The sequence below is a fragment of the Psammomys obesus genome, unplaced genomic scaffold, assembly GCF_907164565.1.
Source record: "Psammomys obesus unplaced genomic scaffold, mPsaObe1.curated_primary_1811, whole genome shotgun sequence".
Classification (NCBI taxonomy): Eukaryota; Metazoa; Chordata; class Mammalia; order Rodentia; family Muridae; genus Psammomys; species Psammomys obesus.
The window spans coordinates 11910344-11928106 of record NW_026586383.1 but is presented as its reverse complement, the minus strand read 5'-3'; the positions used below and the strand labels follow the sequence as shown (position 1 = coordinate 11928106).

Sequence of the window (17763 nt, the reverse complement as noted above, 5' to 3'; positions counted from 1 at the left end):
CAGAGGCCTTAACGAGACACGTGGAAATTTAACTTGTATCTTTTTCTCTACCTCAACATATAACAAAAACAGTGAAGGCAAGTGACAAGACCTGCCTTGTGTTGGGATGTCTTCTGCCCTAAGGTCAGAGGCACCTACAATCAGGATTGTAAAAGGCTTGTCGCTGGCCTAGGAGGCTGGGCCCACCACAGGCACCTAGGAAGGACTTCAGGAGACACTGTCTGGAGCAGAATGGCTCTCCAAACAGTTTGAGAACCCAATAATTAAGATGTGAGATGCAGGTTAAAGTTCACAGTGTAAAAGGAAGCATAAGGATGAGGTTTTTGCAGAAACATTTAAACCTTCTCCAGAGACTTACCTCTAATCAACAAGGGTTTCTTTCACCTACCAGGCTCTAAACCCCCATAACCCCTCCCTGGATGGCTGAAATTTTATGCCTAGTCAAAGGAAAAGGAAAGAAGCCAAGAGTCGCAGTGACAGCGATCACTCAGGGAAACCTAGAACAAGCAACTGAACGTTGCCAGGGTTCTTTTTTCATTCTCATGTTTTGAAATTTTGGTGCATTTATTTATTTAGTGGGTAGGGGGAGCACAATATGTGTGTGTAAGTCAGAGGACTTATGGGCATCTGCTCTCTTCTTCCACCATGCAGGCCATAATGACTGAGCTAAAGTCACCAGGCTTGACCAGGCTTACCCACTGAGCCACCCCACTGGCCCTTTTTTAGGACAGTTTTATTTATTAAAAGAATTAAAAATTCAGGATATGATTCTCTCTCAATCAGAAGACAGCTTTAAACTGGTAGTAAATCAAAAGGCAATGACCCGAGCTTCTGCGCAGTCTTTCAACACCGACAAGGGAGATCCCAGGACAAGCAATTTAAAAAACATTAAAAAAAAAAAAAAAAGCTGTTTTATGCTCAGGTTTTGAGATAAAAAAGTAAAAACTACTGCTAAGGGGAAGAACAGATGAGAAACGGCAAACGTGGGAAATGTATGGTTCTTGTGGACTGAAGGGCGGAACCTCATAGCCTGTGCTTCACCACGTCACTCACCTCTGCCAGGGACTAATGCCTTCTGTAAGGCTTTCTTCAGAGAGCTGCAGCCATGCAGAAGCCTGTGGCTAGGCGAGATGGCCACGTGGGAAATGCCATAAATGGCCTCAGGGGTGGCTGTGTATGCTGTCAGTTTTTCTCCTGTGTCTTGTCCATTAGCCTGGCAGAATGAAACATGACATTTTACTTTTAGTCCTCTTCCTGAGCTGTGTGGCTCCCCATGCCACCCATTCCGTCATTTCCAAACAGATGTGGTGGCTTCTGACCACAGGACCAAGAATGTATGCAAGAGGTGGGGCCACACAGAAGAACAGAAGTAGGAATCCTTGGCCAGTCCCCACTCCTGTACTCAGCATCAGGCATCGGATGAAGGGAGAGAAAGCATGCTCAGAAAGACGCCCTCCCGGTTCTCTTTCTGCTGGGCAGTGCTGTGGTCAGGTGAAGAGCTGCTGTGTATTCAAAGAGCTCCAAAACGCAAAAGACATCTGTGGGCATGAGTGATGTGCCCATTGCTATCACCTTTAGTGTGAAGTCCAGGTGGCAGCCTACACAGTCCCCAATCCAGTGGGCCTGCATGCCTTTTATTCCATACCACTCTGGGAGGTCTGCCAGTGTGTCCCGCATGGCCTGGAGAAAAAAAAAAAGAGAGAGAGAGAGAGAGAGAGATAAAAGTAGCAATGCAAAGCTCATGTGAGAGCAAATGGTGTAGGGCTTGAGGTAGGAAAGGTGGCGAAAGAGAAGGCGGTTCTGGACATCAGAACCTCATTCTCCTGCTTAGTAGAGGCAGCAAACCACAACAGCGGTGCTCAATTCACAACCAACCTAAGCAAGAATGACCTGACCTGCCTCAAGGTTCCACAGAACAAAGACCCCAACTGACATCTTTGCTGAATGAATTTATAGCTTCTTTCCCTCAGTCTGGGGGTCAAAAGAAGTTCACAATATGCAGATGAGTTCCACCTCTCCCTATGTCTCCCTGCCATAGAACATTCCAGGTGACTGCCTCCTGTTCCCACCGAATTTTGTATCACCGTCCCCAGAATCACTGAGCCACTGCAACAGAACCTCCCTTGTGCTTCTTTCTTCCTTCTCCTCTCCTCTTCTTGTTTCTGCTCTACCTGTTCAAGTACTTCTTTCTTTTCGATTCTTTCTTTGTTTCTTTCTTTCTTCTTAGTGTTTTGTGACAGGGTTTCACAGTGTAGTCTTGGCTGTCCTGGACTCACTTTGTAGACCAGGCTGGCCTTGAACTCACAGAGATCCACCTGCCTCTGCTTCCCAGAGTGCTGTAATTTACAGGCATATGCCACTGGCCAGGCTTTTATTTGTTTTTGATAAAGTCTTATATAGCCCAGGCTTGAATTTCCTTCTGCTTCCTCCTACAAAGTGCTAAGATTACATGCTTGGCGGCCAGTGGTTTTGTGTGCAGGTTGATCTGATGTTTGTATTTTGATGCTAATTACTGGCTCTCAAGACTGGTTTCTGCCCTATTCTGTTGTGTAAACGGGTCAAGACACTATTCCTGATTGGTTGACTAAAAGGCCTAAACTGTGGGCAGGGCATAATGAGGTAGGTATGGCTTTGGGTTCAGGAGAATCATAGGAGACAGAAAGATGGAAGAGAGGAGGAAGGAGGTCCCCACGGTGAAGAAGGTACCCCACTGGGCTGGGAGGAAGGACTCTCAGGATGGCTTGGATAGAGAAAACATCAAGATGAAAAATATAAGCAAGTATTTAAGAGATTATGGATGGAACATAGCCGAAATAGGAATGGTTAAGGCAGACGGTATGGGATTCTTGAGATAAGGTAGATAGAAATATCTGCCCCCCCAAAGTAAATAAGGCAATTATAAAAATCTAACAGGTGGCCGGTGGCTGTGTCCTATTAATTGTGATAGCGGGTTAAATAATACTGCTGTAATAATTATAGGCCTAATAATAAACATTATTTAGCCCAATACCCATTTTATTGCCAACAACAGTTTTGTTTTGTTTTTCTGCTCAGATTGCATATCAAAGATAGGAAAGCTCCTGGTGGAGGTGCTTAGGCTTAAAACATTCCGATGGAGACGAGGCCCAGACATTTAAACAGGAAGAAATGGGAATGTTTTCACATGCTGATTCTAGACAGCCGCTAGCCTAAAATCTAAGCAAATCTATGAATATTTTTACAAAATGAAATAATTTTTAAAAATTCATCAAATTAAATTAGTATCCTGAAGCTTTCACTTCAGATGTAACTGGACTCTTCAGGTCCAGATTTTCAGTCAGTTCATTGTTAAAGATGGTTTATACTCTCCTGAGATCTACTATGATCATCTTTTCTTTCAAGTCCTGTTCATTTACATAACAAATGCCTTCAACTAACTTCAACTTCTAGGTTTATGTCCATTGGGTCACAAAATCCTGCAATAAAATTAATGCATTTTTTTGTTGTTTTGTTTTTCCAGAGATGAGGGCAGAACCCAGGGCCTTGTGCTTGCTGGGCAAGCGCTCTATCACTGAGCTGAATCCCCAACCCGTTTTGTTTTTCAAAACAGGGTTTATCTTGATAGTCTTTGTCTTTGATAGCCTTGGCTGTCCTAGAACTAGCTCTATAGACTAGGCTGGCCTTGAACTCACAGAGATCTGCCTGCTTCTGCCTCCCAAGTGCTGGGGTTAAAGCCACGTGCCACCACTGTCTGGCAAATGTAGTGACTTTTACTACGTGTTGGGCACTGCATACAACAGCCTACAGGGTGCTGAACCACGCTCCAACCCCTCTGGATCTATTTTGTTCTAGTAATTCTATTTGAGCCTTTCAGAGGCTTACTTTTTTATCATCATTATTATTATTTATTCACTTTGTATCCCGGCTGTGGCCCCCTATCTATTCTCCCCCTATGGCCTTCTCCTAGTCCACTAATAGTGGAGGTCCTCCTCCCCTTCTATCTGACCCTAGTCTATCAGGTCTCATCAGGACTGGCTGCATTGACCTCCTCTGTGGCCTGGTAAGGCTGCTCCTCCCCAGTGGGAGGTGACCAAAGAGCTGTCCACTGAGTTCATGCCAGAGACACTGCCTGTTCCCCATACTAGGGAACCCACTAGGAGACCGGGTCTATTGACTACATCTGAGCAGGGGTTTTAGGTCCTCTCCATGAATGGTTCTTGGGGTATCAGTCTCTGCAGGGATCCCTGGGCCCACTTTTTTTTTTTTTTTTTTTTTTTTTTGGCTTTGTTGGTCTCCTTCTGGAGCTCTTGTCCCCTCCAGGTCTTTCTATCTCACCCTTCTTTCATAAGAGTCCCTGCACTCTGCCCAAAGTTTGGCCATGAGTCTCAGCATCTGCTTCAATATCCCTGATCAGTAGAGTCTTTCAGAGGTTCTCTGTGGACGGCTCCTATCCTGTTCCCTGTCCTCTCCTGCTTCCAATGGCTATCCGTTTGAGTTAATTTTGTATCTAGGTACTTTACTTTCAGCCGAAGGAGTTCTCTGGTAGAATTTTTGGGGTCACTCGTGTATACTATCATAAGTAAATAGTGAAACTTTGACTTCTTCTTTTCTGATTTGTATTCCCTTGATCTCCTTTAGTTGTGTTATTGCTCTAGCTAAGACTTCAAGTACTATGTTGAAGAGATATGAAGAGAGTGGGCAGCCTTGCCTTGTCCCTGAGTTCATTGAGATTGCTTTAAGTTTCTCTCCATTTAGTTTGATGTTGGCTACAGGCTTGCTGTATATTGCCTTTACTATGTTTAGGTAAGTGCTGTGTATCTCTCCAAGACTTTAAACATGAATGGGTGTTAGATTTTGTCAAATGCTTTTTCACCATCTAAGGAGATGATCATGTGGGGTTTTTACTTCTGTTTGTTTATGCGGTGGATTACATTGATGGATTTCATATGTTGAACCACCCCTGCATACCTGAGATGAAGCCAAGTAGGTATGTATCTTGGATGCAGCAGAATGTTGGATCCTGTTTCTGCAACCATTCTGTTAGTCTGTGTTTTTTTATTGAAGAGTTGAGACATTGATGTTGATAGATAATAGTAGCCAATGAATGTTAGTTCCTTTTATTGTGGAGTTTGTGGTGATAGTGTTTTGTGTGCTTGTTTTCTTTTGATTTTTTGTTGTGAAGTTATCTATATCCTGTGTTTTCTTGGGTGCAGTTGATTTTGTTAGATTGGAGTTTTCCTTCTAGTAATTTCTGTAGGGCTGGGTTGCTGTGTAGATATTGTTTAAGTTTAGTTTTTTCATGGAATATTTTGTTTTCTCCATCTACGTTGATTGAAAGCTTTGCTGGCTATAGTAGTCCGGGTTAACATCTGTGTCTCTTAGTGTCTGCATGACATCTGCCCAGGCCTTTCTGGCTTTCATAGTTTCTGTTGAGACGTCTGGTGTGATTCTGATAGGTCTACCTTTATATGTTCCTTAGCTTTTTTTCTCTTGCTGCTTTTAATATTTTTTCTTTGTTCTGTAGATTTAGTGTTTTGACTATTATGTGACATGAGGAGTTTCTTTTCTGGTCTAGTGTGTTTGGTGTTCTGTAAGCCTCTTGTATGTTTAAGAATATCTCTTTCTTTAAGTTGGGAAATTTTTATTCTATGATTTTCTTGAAAATATTTTCTGGACCTTTTTCATCTATTCCTATTATTCTTAGGTTTTGTTTGCCCTTCATTTCCTGGATGTTTTGTGTCAGGACCTTTTCTGATTTTGTCTCTTTTGAGAGATGGATTGATTTCTTCAATATTCAGTGACTGAGATTCTCTCCTCCATATCTTGAATTCTGTTGGTGATGGTTACCTCCTGATCTCTTTGCTAGGTTTTCCATCTCCAGGAGTTTCTCAGTTTGAATTTTCTTTATTGATTCTAATTCCGTTTTCATGTCTTGCACCATTTCCTTTATCTGTTTGCGTTTGGATTCTTGTCTGTCCATGATGTCCTCTATTTTTTTGTTCATTTCCTCTTTATGTGCCTCTTTGTTTGGCTCTATTTGCCTGTATTTCTTTGAGAGCTTTGTTCATTTCTTCTTTATGTGCCTCTAATAACTGGATATGCATAGATTTGAGATAATTTTCCTGTGTTTCCAATTAATTAATTTTTGTTTCCAATTAATTTTTGGGGTTGCTGGTGAAGCCATGATGTCCTGATTTTTGTTGGATGTGTTTTTATGCTGGCCTCTAGCCATCTGATGGTTCATAGCCTTTGCTGTTTGTTCCTGGAGCCTGTGCTGCAGATGGGTCCATCTGTCTCTGGAGTCTGGAGTATTCTTCAGGAAGATGAGAGAGGTCTACCGGTTTGAGAGTGGGTATTGGTGTTTCTGATGCAGCTAAGGAAGGAAGGTCGCCGGTACGTGTGTGCAAACAGCCGGTGTAGATGCCTGGAAGGAGCGTAAGTGCAGGTTGGGGTGCTGGCGTGGCTCGTGGGCGCAGTGTGCCCTGAATGGCTCAGTGGCCCACAGGCCTGTTGCAGTATTGTGTTGCAGGCATTCAGGTGTCTGGGCTGCACCAGCTGGGCTCCAGGAACTGTTTGCCTGGACTCCACTTGGAGACCTACAGAACAGGGGCTTAAATGTTGAGAGGGATCCGATATCTGGGGGCCAGCACCGAGGGACCCCGGATCTGGGGCTCTGTACACACTTATTCGCAGGCGTATGCAGAAAGTATAGAGAGCCCAGGGTTTTTGCTCTCAGATTTGGGACCCCGGTTTGGCCGCAAGAGTAGGGAGGCCCTGGACCTGGGGTTAAGCACTCCTTGCTGCCTCTGTTTCTACAGTGCTGCCGCCCAGCTTTGGGCAATAGTTCGCCGCTCTCAGAACTCGGAGACGTCCATGGCGGGAGAGAGGGGCCTGGATCCAATCTGTCTCCATACACGAGTTTGTACCCTCTAGCCCAGGAACCTCAAAGTCCATGCTCTGGCTTCAGCCCCTATACACTCACCAGTTTTGGAGTTTCGGATCCTCTGCCCCTTAAATACAGTGCGCACTGGTTGCAGCCATCTTGGAGCCTCCCCAGAGGCTTACTTTTAATCTTCAGTAAGGTCACTCACTCTACTCTGCTTTGTCCTTGGTCCTAGGGTGCTATTCATTCTTCCAATGGCCTTTGGAGACTCAGTGCCTCGCCTCTATTAGCCAGGTGTGCCCAAAGGTTTCCATGTGCTTCACAGCCCTGGGTCTGCTCTCCTACCAGCGCCACTGCATGTGCCAGCATCATGGACTCTCCCCCTTCTCCCCGTTTTCAGCACTAACCTTCTAAGAGCTTTTTCAATAAACCTGCACAGGAGTTCAGCAAGAACCAAGAGTTACCATGGCAACTCATCATTTCTGCTGAACAGTTGAAAATTCACAGCTAACAGTATAAAGAACAATGCCCCTGGTCAGGTTATTACATTTCCAACACAAAGCAGAGGTCAAAACACAGGTGCGAAACACGTCTCCTTCCAATACAGTCATTAGAGCTGCATGACAGGTCAGGGAGGGAACTGGCACCACTCCTTTCCAATATGCCAGAGTCTCTGGAGGGCTGGGGGAGGGGAAGAATGACCGCCCTCTCAGGATTATGATGGACCTAAGGCTAGTAGAGAGGAGCCACACAGAAAGCTATACCATTAGTGTTGCCCTCCTAACAAGGTCTTTTGAATCTCTCCCAGATCCACGCCTAGGGTCAGCTGTATCAAAGTAAACTAAAACGAAATGAGCCTCACTGCAGACAATCTTTAGAGGGCAAGACACTGAGGGTCTGCTGGCTGGTGGCCTATGGTTTTGTTTTGGGCCAGGATGTGGTAATCAAAAGTTGCCTAGGACTGTATGCTTTTTCTGCATATGAGCCTTATACTATGCTATATCTGACCTGAGTTATCTGCAGATGAGACCCAGCTCAAACACAGAAGCACTCAGCATTACACACATACAGAACTCATGACTTTGTCAAGGCCACTGTGAATTACTAAGCAACTCTGCTTCCACTGCTGGCTTTATCTGGAATCTCTGAACATAGAATCTGCAGGGAGGTACTTGAACCATCATCAAGTCTGATCGCCCATCTTCCTTATCAAGAAACTGGGGCCCAGGGAACCCTGCACAACTAATCGGAGGCATAGGAGAGCCACATCTGGAGCTTTGGACTTGGCTCAGCTCATTCTTACTCTGGCCTTCCCTCCTGGAGACCAGTCAGCTCTTCACTTCTAGGTCACTGTAAGCAATGGTGCAGAGAAACTATAACTCAAGCCCCCCTGAGCTTCACAAAGACTCGTTCCCTTTTTCTTTTTTGGATGCATAATTGCAGGTGGAGTTACTGCTGCTTTGTGGCAATCATCAAACAAGGATTTGTAATGACCTCCGGCTGTCTTTTTTATTAAAACTTTAAGACGTGCTCACCACCCTGTATGTATGTGAACACTGAGACTCTGTGCCTCCCATCTCTAAGAATTCTGCTTAGGCTCCTTCAGTAGGGCTGCCAGTGTGGTATAGCCACACATTGGGCATTACTGAAAGTCTCTGACCACCACTTACCTTTGCATATGCAGTTATCTTAATGAACCACTGTCGGAGGTACTTCTTCTCTACCTTGGCTCCAGAACGCCATGAACAGCCATATTCATTCACCTGCTCATTGGCTAGCACTGTTTGATCCACTGGATCCCAGTTAACCAAGGCCTGTTAGGATGTGGGAGACAGGGGAATATACTGTGGTGAATGCCCTGTGGAGGTGCCCTTGGAGAACAAGTTTATAACAGTGTGAAGACACCTTCAGGTGGGCTGCACACCTTCAGGTGGGCTGCCTAGCCAATGGGCCACTAGCAATCTGTGACAAGGGCACACAAAATACCCTTGTGAGAATAGGCTTAGGGAAGGTGGAAGCCTCTGAACATGTGTCTAATTCAACCTTGGGTTTTTCTTGAATGACAGGATGAAGATTCAGGATTAGAAACTTTAGAACACTTTGGAAAAGAAGAAAAAAAATAGTATCGTTTAAAGTTTAGAAGAATAGGGTTACTGCAGAAGAAAGAAATATACTGGTCTTTAATAACAACACTAATTTTTTGAGTGATAATCAGGTGCTGTTTTCTGTGCTAAGTGGTTTACAGCCAAGTGGCTATCTAGCTCAGGGTTAGCTTCAAACCTGAGCTACTCCCGAGATGACCGTTGTGTGCCGCTACCCTTGGCTTAGATGTGGCCCTTGCATCAGCTTTGTGGGATCAGATCACAGAGAACGAGTATGAGGAGAAGAGAAGCAGCGTAACACGTCGAAGGTCCCAGAGATACTGACAGACAGGGAAGGAACTGGGGTCTCAAGAAACTAAATAACGTTTGCAATTTTGAAAGACTGTAGTTTAAGTTAATGTGTAATATACAAAAAGTAGATAAGTCTTAAGTGAACAATTAATGAATTTTTAAATGAACATGTAACCACTACTCATGTCAAAATATAGCCAGAACTGCTATGCCTTCTGCTTTCAACACTGTCCCCTAAGAATAACAATTCTCAGCCCTGTTCCACGGACTCACTTGGTAGGTAGAACAGGTGGCCCTAACCATAATGAAGACACTCCAGAGCTCCTGTTAGTTTCAGTCTTTGTTTAAGACAAATACCTCTGCCTACACTTACCAGTTTGTGACACTCAGGCGTCTCCTGGTACAAAGAAGGCACTGAGCACAGAGGAGCCTTGGGCTTGCTCCACCTGACTTGAGATACACTCTTAGAAACTTTAGACTACGTGCTCAGCATGTGCAGTTCCTTGGCACTAAAAGGCATTCCCAGCAGTTCCCACAGAGATGGCGCTAGCACCTACACGCCTCACAGACCCCTCTTCCTTCTTGCTCACAGCCTGCATCTACTTCAGCTCTGGCCTGCAGGCTACTTTGCCTTCTGTGAGGAACTCCGGTGGCCCGGGGCAGTGCTACTAAAGGTTACAGCCACCCCTGTCCTGTCAGGGGCCTGACACTGCCCTCTAGCCTGTGTCAGATGGCAAGGGTATCCTCGGTTACCAGTGCCAGATACTTTCCAGCGCTTCGACACTGTGCTAAAGGCAGCACAGTCAAGCCGTTTATTATATTCTCTTCAGTGGCTCTTTCAGGATGGGGACCTGGGTGGTTCTGGATGTTTCTCACACCTACATAAAAATCAGGGTGGGGAGAGGTTAGCCAATCCATAAGCTCTAACCTCTGTTATAATATTACAACCACAGGTAGGAAAGTCACAGAAAGCTTGAAGCTCTACCATCTGGAATCAGGTGGAAAGACCAGCTTCAAACAGTTTAATTCTTCTAACATCAGGTCCTCCAAGGCTTTTCCTCATAAGTATATAGAGATGACCATGATGTAAGTATCTAGGCCCTAAAATTCTTAGGCTCATAAACCTAAGAAAATTGGCTCATCTATTATTATCACTCCTATCAGGGAGATGGCAGGAAGAGTGCTACTTAAGTAGGTAAAAAGAAAGGACCAAATACTGCTTTATTTTAGGTAGTGGTAGGCCTGCTGCAGGTGAGTCTATAAGACAGAAGCAGCATTCATCTTTACCATGATGTGCAAATAGGATTTTGTTTCTCACATGAAAGTGATGATTTTTGCTTTGTTTTGGTATTTTTGAGATATGTATATCACAAATAGATATGTATATCTATGTAGCTCTGGCTGGCCTGGAACATACTGAGATCTGCCTTCCCCTGTCTCCCAAATGCTGGGATTAAGGGCATGCGCCATCACACCTGGCTTACAGAGATGATTCTAAGATAGAGAGGATTTACAAACTTATAAAAGGGTAGGTAACATAGACTTACCTCCTTTTGATAAGCCAATCCAGCTTCATAGAGTTTGATGAACAGGTATTGAGTCCATTTGTAGTAATCTGGCAAACACGTAGTAATTTCCTGCCGAAAAGGGAAGAGACGCAAGTGCAGTCAGGCCCTGAAGCACCCCACCACAAATATCGTAATTTGGAGATTCAGTTCTTTAAAGCAATTACACTGAAAGTATTTACCAACTTGTTTCTACTAAATCTCACAGTGGAGTGAAGAAGCCATTTATTCTGAGAAGAAAGAGATGATGTTACTGGAATGTCTCTCCCACCTTTCTCAGACATGTTCTAAGAGAAGAGTCTCTCAAGTCTTTTGCCTCTCATCCTTGACTAAGAAGTTGCAGTACAGGAAACAGCTATCAACTTTTAAAAAAGATTTCAGTTTTTAGTGTGTGTGGGGGGGGGTATGAACATGAGTGCTGTTGTTGACAGAGGCCAGAAGAGGCCATCAGATCCCCTGGACTGTGAGATACCAGATATGGCTATTGGAGACTGAACTCGGGTCCTCTGGAAGAGCAGCCAGTGCTTTTAACTGCGGAACTCTCTTTCTGATCTAGCTACAAACATTTTTACCAGGATAAACACATGCTGGAGGTCAAGACTGTAGCTCATCCAAAAAGCAATCATAAATGTCAAGAGTATTTGTTCACTGTGATGTGATTCTCATTTCAAAGTAAATCTTGTGTCTACCTAGAACCTAGGTCTAATAGCGTACATACCTACATTATTTTCTCTTTATAATATGAATCAAGCTGTTGTCTACATGGGGAGATGAATCAAAATTCCTAAAATTTACTTTCTGTCTGAAAAAAAAACCGTTTAACACAGAATTTTAAAAAGTAGATCTTATGGCAGTTTAGTGTCCAAGTGGGTTACATAGTAATGGGAACAGAGACTGCCTCTGACATAATCTGATTGGCCTGCTCTTTGATCACCTCCCCCTGAAGGGGGAGCAGCCTTACCAGGCCACAAGATGACAATGCAGCCACTCCTGACGTGATCTGATAGACTAAGATCAGAAGGAAGGAGAGGAGGACCTCCCCTATCAGTGGACTTGGGGAGGGGCATGCATGAAGAAGGGGGAGGGATCGGGAGGGAAGGAGGGAGGGGCTTATGGGGGGGATACAAAGTGAAAAAGTGTAATTAATAAAATAAAATTAAATTAGATTTTAAAAGAAGTAGATCTTGATTAACTGACAAAGTCTGAATTTGGTAAAGTCAAACCAGCTTACAACCACCATGTACTTGTTTTCTAGTTCTACTGAACTTTAACAAGCAAGTAAAAGAAGTGGATAAAGGTCTGGGATGTAGTTTAGTGGCGGAGTGCTTGCCTAGCAACCCTGGGGCCTTGGAGCTAACCCCCAGCACCGCCATAACCGGAAAGAGAGGAAAAAGGGTAATAGAAAGCATGTTTCAAATGGCTCTGCCTGTAGCTGACTTTCAATGAAAGGCAAACTTTACCAAAAGTGCAGAGCATAAGGTAAACAAACGAGGAAGACTTCAAACCCAGGAGGGCAGGCGTGGTAGGAATCGGTAACCTAAAAGGGGTTGTTTTTCTCATGTAAGATTCATTCATTCATTCATTCATTCATTCATTCATTCATTCATTCATTCATTCATTTCTTTTGAGACAGGGTCTCATGTATTCCAGGCTGGCCTTAAACTTTTACCTTCCGAGTGCAAAGATTACAGGCAATGCCACTACACCAGGACTGTGTGCTACTGGGGATCTAGTCCAGGACTTCATGCATTTTAGGCAAGCACTCTATCAACTGAGCTGCATTCCTAGCTTTCCTTGATTGTTTTGTATGCTATTTTATTATTGTTTTTGTTTTAGGTAGCAGAGTTAAAAAAAAAAATTAAATTACCTGGTCACAGTGGCACACCCCTATGATCCCAGCACTCTGGGAGGCAGAGGCAGGCAGATCTCTGTGAGTTCAAGGCCAGTCTGGTCTACAAGGTGAGTCCAGGACAGCCAAGACTACATAGAGAAATCTTGTCTCAAATAAACAAACAAACAAACAAACAAAACAACAAACCAATAAGAAAAAATAAACCAATTAAATTATTTGGTGCTACTAGGGATGAAACCCAGGGCCTCAGGCATGCCAATAAGTGCTCTAACACTGAGCTATAACCCCAGCCCAGACAACAGTTTTTAAAAGTGCAGAACAGGGGTTGGAGATAGCTCAGCAATTAAGAGAACTGGCTGTTCTTCTAGAGGGTCCTGGATTCAGTTCCTAGCACACACATGGCAGCCCACAACTATCTATAACTGTACTCCCATGGAAGCCGATGCCCTATAGCAGTGTGCAGACAAAACACCAATATACATAAAATAAAAAAATAAATATCTTAAAAGATGCAAAATAACTCAACTCTGACTACCAGCTCCATCTCCCCATAGTGAGACACAGTGATAAACCAATCTAATGGTGGGTCCAAGCAGTCTAGGTCCCACCAATGCCTAAGCTTTGGTTTCTCTGCCGTATGCATGAATTACCAGCTCCCTATGACTCCACAGGCACCTGGTATACAGGGACGCCAGGTACGTGGAACTCTACCAGCTCAAGAATCAGACTAACAGACAGGGAGTGCCTTGCCTCTGGTAGCTAATGTTACCTTTTCAACTTTGACCTCCTAGCACAGACTTTTTCTTTTTAGTTTTCTAGACAAATACCTTTAAAACATCCATTCTTAACAAACATTTATGTCAGGAGCCATCTTCTATTTTGTTCTGTATCATTTTATGCTCTTCAACATCGAGGCACCTCCAAAATGTTGCTGAATGAAGACTAGACTAGAAATGTGAACATCTGTATACAAAGCAAATTTGTACAACTCTTGTGTACTAAATTCTCATTGTACTGTGGTCACAAACACCCAGGGAAAACAGACTGAATTGGAGGGTAGAACAGGTGAGGATTATGGGTAAAATATTTTTAGATCTTGTTATTGTAGGAATAGCTTTTTTTAAAAAAAACCTTATCCACTATAGTCTTAGTCAATATAAAAAATGAACCTTAATGCTGGGAGTGGTGGTGCATGCCTGTAATACCAGCACTTGGAGAGGCAGAGGCAGGAGGATCTCTGTGAATTCAAGGCCAGCCTAGTCTACAAAAGTGAGTCCAGGACAGCCAGCCAGGGCTACACAGAGAAACCATATCTCAAAAAAAAAGAAAGAAATCTAGGGATGGGGCCCCTTAATACTTTATTTTGTATGTATCTGAGTAGCTCATAATAAAATATTAAAATATTTCTAATGAATATATTATAATAAAAATAATGTAGATTATAATGAATATGCATTATAATGAAAATATTTTATAATGCACTCTCTAAGCCCTTGGAGCTGCTTCCAGACACTGAGTAAAAGTCACACAGCAGCAGAACAGCATTATCTTCAACTAGATTTATGATTCTGAAAATCAGTTTTACCTGAAGTAGAAAAGCAAGGGTAGAATGAGTGGAAGGGGAGAGCTTCATCTAGTCAACCATTCACCTGTGTTCCTTTGGGCATCATTAGCTCAAGGTAAAAGATGGGCAAGGAGTTTGCACTACCGCCCTTTCTCCCTAGCTTCACATTTGGACTTGACCTGTTTTATTTGTTGCTTCTGAGACTGCCATCTTGAGAAAATGTAATGCTAGCCACTGTACAGCTGTGCAACTGCCCAACACAGCTAGGACTGAGGAGACGCTCCAGGCTGTGTCTTCTACCTTCAGAAAGCCAGCTTTTTTACTAAGTCAAGAAATGTACATTTTGAGAGTCAAAGATCCTTTCTGGAACCTTCAATGTTTTGCCCACTAGAACAAAACAAAATGAAAACAGAATTCTAGTCTTTTAAAATCATCAAAGGCATTTTTTTAAATTATCAATGAAAAGCTTTTAATTTAGCCAATTGGCTAAAAATCAAAAGCTTCTTCTCACACGTTCTCTGTGAACTTACTCAAAACAGTTCTATGGTCACAAGGCCATAAGGTTTAACACCCATGAAAATACTAACAGTTTTCTCTCTCTCTCTGAAGCAGAGACTCCACTCTCTAGGGATTACCTGACAATTCTAGAAACAATTCTTTGTCACCATTTTGTGTGTGTATGAGTGTGAGAGAGAGAAAGAATGAGAGAGTGAGAAAAAGAACGAGAGAGAGAGAGAGAGAGAACACATGCGCCCATCATCTACTGCACATATGTATTAACACTAGCGTTAACATAAAAGAGCGCCCTCTAGCCTGACTGTGGTGGCACACACCTTTAATCCCAGTGCGCAGGAGGCAAAATTAGGCTGATCTCTGTGAGTTTGAAGCCAGCCTGGCCTACTGAGTTCCAGACAGCAAGGGTACATAGAGAGACCCTGTCTGGAAAAAACAAAAAACTAAACAAAACAAACAAAAAAAGACCGACCCCTCAAATTATCTAGCTATATATGGGTTCCACTTTGAGGGATAGGGTCTTGTATGGAACCCAGGCTGGCCTTACCTTCAAGATGATCTCCCTGTCTTACCCTCCCACGTGTTAGGATTACAGGGGTGCACACCATATGCCCTTTCCAGCTTTGAATGTTAAAAGAGCAATCTTGATCTAAGTTTTTATATTACTTCATTTTAAGTTTGAAGCCACAGGCAGATCAAAGGAACAGTAGCCAGACAGCTCTCCAGTGGGCAGTCCATAAAAGGAGATTAAATATCATCGACTGGGGCTAGTCCATTCACTGAATTTCCCTCAACCACTGGATTTGGTCCCTCTACTGAACATGATTGGCAAAGTACCAGGAACCTTGCAGCAAAGCGACAGGTCAGGGCTAGAATTGCCATTTGCTAAGGACAAGTGGTTTATTTTAGCATCTAAATTTTAAATAATTTAATATGCTCCCAAGTGGTGGTCTTAGAAAATCTCATGTAATAAACGTTTCTGTTTTGAAATCAGAAAGGCAAATGGTTATCGATACACCGGTTTATTCCTCCCACAAAACAGTTGTCAACACAGGAGTGTTTAAAGAACATCCATTGGAATCTAGCCCATGAACCCAAATATCCAGATCCAACCACATCTGCAGGGCCCACTCAGGCACTCTGAGTCTGTAGATGGGGCACCCACAGGCGTGGATGGCTCCCATTGGTAAGACTTCTTGGTGAGACCATCAAAGAAGCAAATAAGGCTGAATGTCCCTAAATGCCCCAACATTTCTGTACCTTACTTCTCCCTGCTTTCAAGTAAGTTCACACAGCTGGAGAGATGACTCAGCAGTTAAGGGCACTTGCTGTTCTTGCAAAGGACTAGGGTTCAGGTCCCAGCATACATTTGGCAGCTCACACCTGTCTGTAAATCCAGTTCCAAGAGATCCAGCACCCTCTTCAGGTACACATACACACATGCAGGAAATCACTCATACACAACTAAACTCATACCTGCTTTAAGGTACTGTTGGTTTTAACACGAATAGATAATTCAAATGCATAGCTCTGAAAGTAGGTACACTTTGGCTTCACTCCACTTGGATTTCTATCAAGGCATCAATGTTTATATCCTGTGCACTCTAGAGAGTACCATCCAGCTGCCTATGTGGTAGCTCGGTGATGTGACTCCGCCACATCGCAACCTTAGACTTTACACTGTCTGAGGTTGGTGTTAAAAATATTTCATAGATTTATGGAAAATACACTCTCTCAGAACACAAAGAGACTCAAAGCAACCTTCTGGAAACCAACCATCCTCACCTAATGACCCTGAATAATTTAACCTAACAGCAAAATGAATGTGACAGTGGCTTGTGGCCCAGTAATTTGGACCAATGATGTCCAAGAGGCTGAGCAGCAAGGCCTAGTTATGTCTGTGATACAGAAGAACATTTGCACTGTGTTAGAATCATGGCACTCAGGGCTCAACTGGTATTCTACTGAAGTGGCCTGAGGCAGCTACTCCTTCCTTTTACTTTTCTTTTCTTTTTTTTTTTTAATACTCCTTCCTTTTTCTAGAACTATCTGTTGAGTGTGATGCCAGGGAAGGACACTCAGAGGTCCTTCACAGTCCCCAGGCAGAAAAGGGACATACAGTGTGATTGACAGTTTGGTACAGTACTAGTTTGGGTATGAATTAGCTCTTTCTGTGGTTTTTGTCTGGCGCTTTTTCTTTTCCTCTTTCTCTCTGTGGGAAGCTTGTAGTAGGAGACTGAAGCAGGAAGACTGAAAGTTTATGGCCAGCCTGGGTTACATAGTGAGGTCCAGGCATTCACTACATAGTGTAATGCTGAGAAGAGGAAGTGGCAAGTGACTGTAATCCCACCTACTCAGAAGATGGAGGCAGTAGAATAAGTAGGAGGACAAGGAGCAGGGGAGGTCATGTTGGAAAGGCAGCTGCCACATAGCTTAGTGGTAGAATGCTTGTGTAGCATGCAAGAGGCTCTGGGTTCAACCCCCTGGATGAGGAAGGAAACAGAGAAGGCCAGCGAGATGGCTCACCAGGTAAACATGCTTGCTTTCACGCATGCCTTAGCCTTAGCCTAGATGACAGCCTCATACAGGACCCTGTTTTGGAGACCCAGCTAAGCCCCAAGGCCAAACAGTAAGTAAACCTCAAGAGAAGTTGTTACTAAAAGGTTAATGACTTGACTGTGACAAGGACAAGTGGGGGGAAACAGCCCAAACCAAAGTAGGCTGAATCCTCAAGGTCAACTGGCTTTCCCTCATTTAGGAAGTAAATGAGGGAAAGCCTTGTTATTTATGCCCCTAAATTTTATTCACCTCTCAAGCAGGCTGTCAGATTATGAGGACAAACAGAGGAGCACAGGGCTGGCAGTGCCCCAGGCCTGGATGACCTGGACCCCAGGAGTTGGATGAGTCCCTCCAACCTTTCTAGTGTTTTCTAGCACAGCTGTTGTAAGCACTGTAAGAGTGAAATAGCTGAAATGGAGCAGCCTGCCTTTAGCACAGCTGTTGTAAGCACTGTA

General features: G+C 43.6%; 1 protein-coding gene across 2 annotated transcripts in view; it reads right to left on the bottom strand.

Annotated features, from left to right (window-relative positions):
- The window catches only part of Lars2 (leucyl-tRNA synthetase 2, mitochondrial), a 105642-nt gene that overhangs the window by 44997 nt on the left and 42882 nt on the right, over window positions 1-17763 (bottom strand). For both annotated transcript variants that reach the window (XM_055601744.1, XM_055601745.1), the window contains 4 exons: window positions 10803-10892; window positions 8533-8676; window positions 1573-1680; window positions 1054-1213 (listed from right to left, as the gene is read on the bottom strand). In XM_055601744.1, the coding sequence (XP_055457719.1) occupies window positions 1054-1213; window positions 1573-1680; window positions 8533-8676; window positions 10803-10892 (502 nt within the window). The remainder of the gene's footprint in view (window positions 1-1053; window positions 1214-1572; window positions 1681-8532; window positions 8677-10802; window positions 10893-17763) is intronic.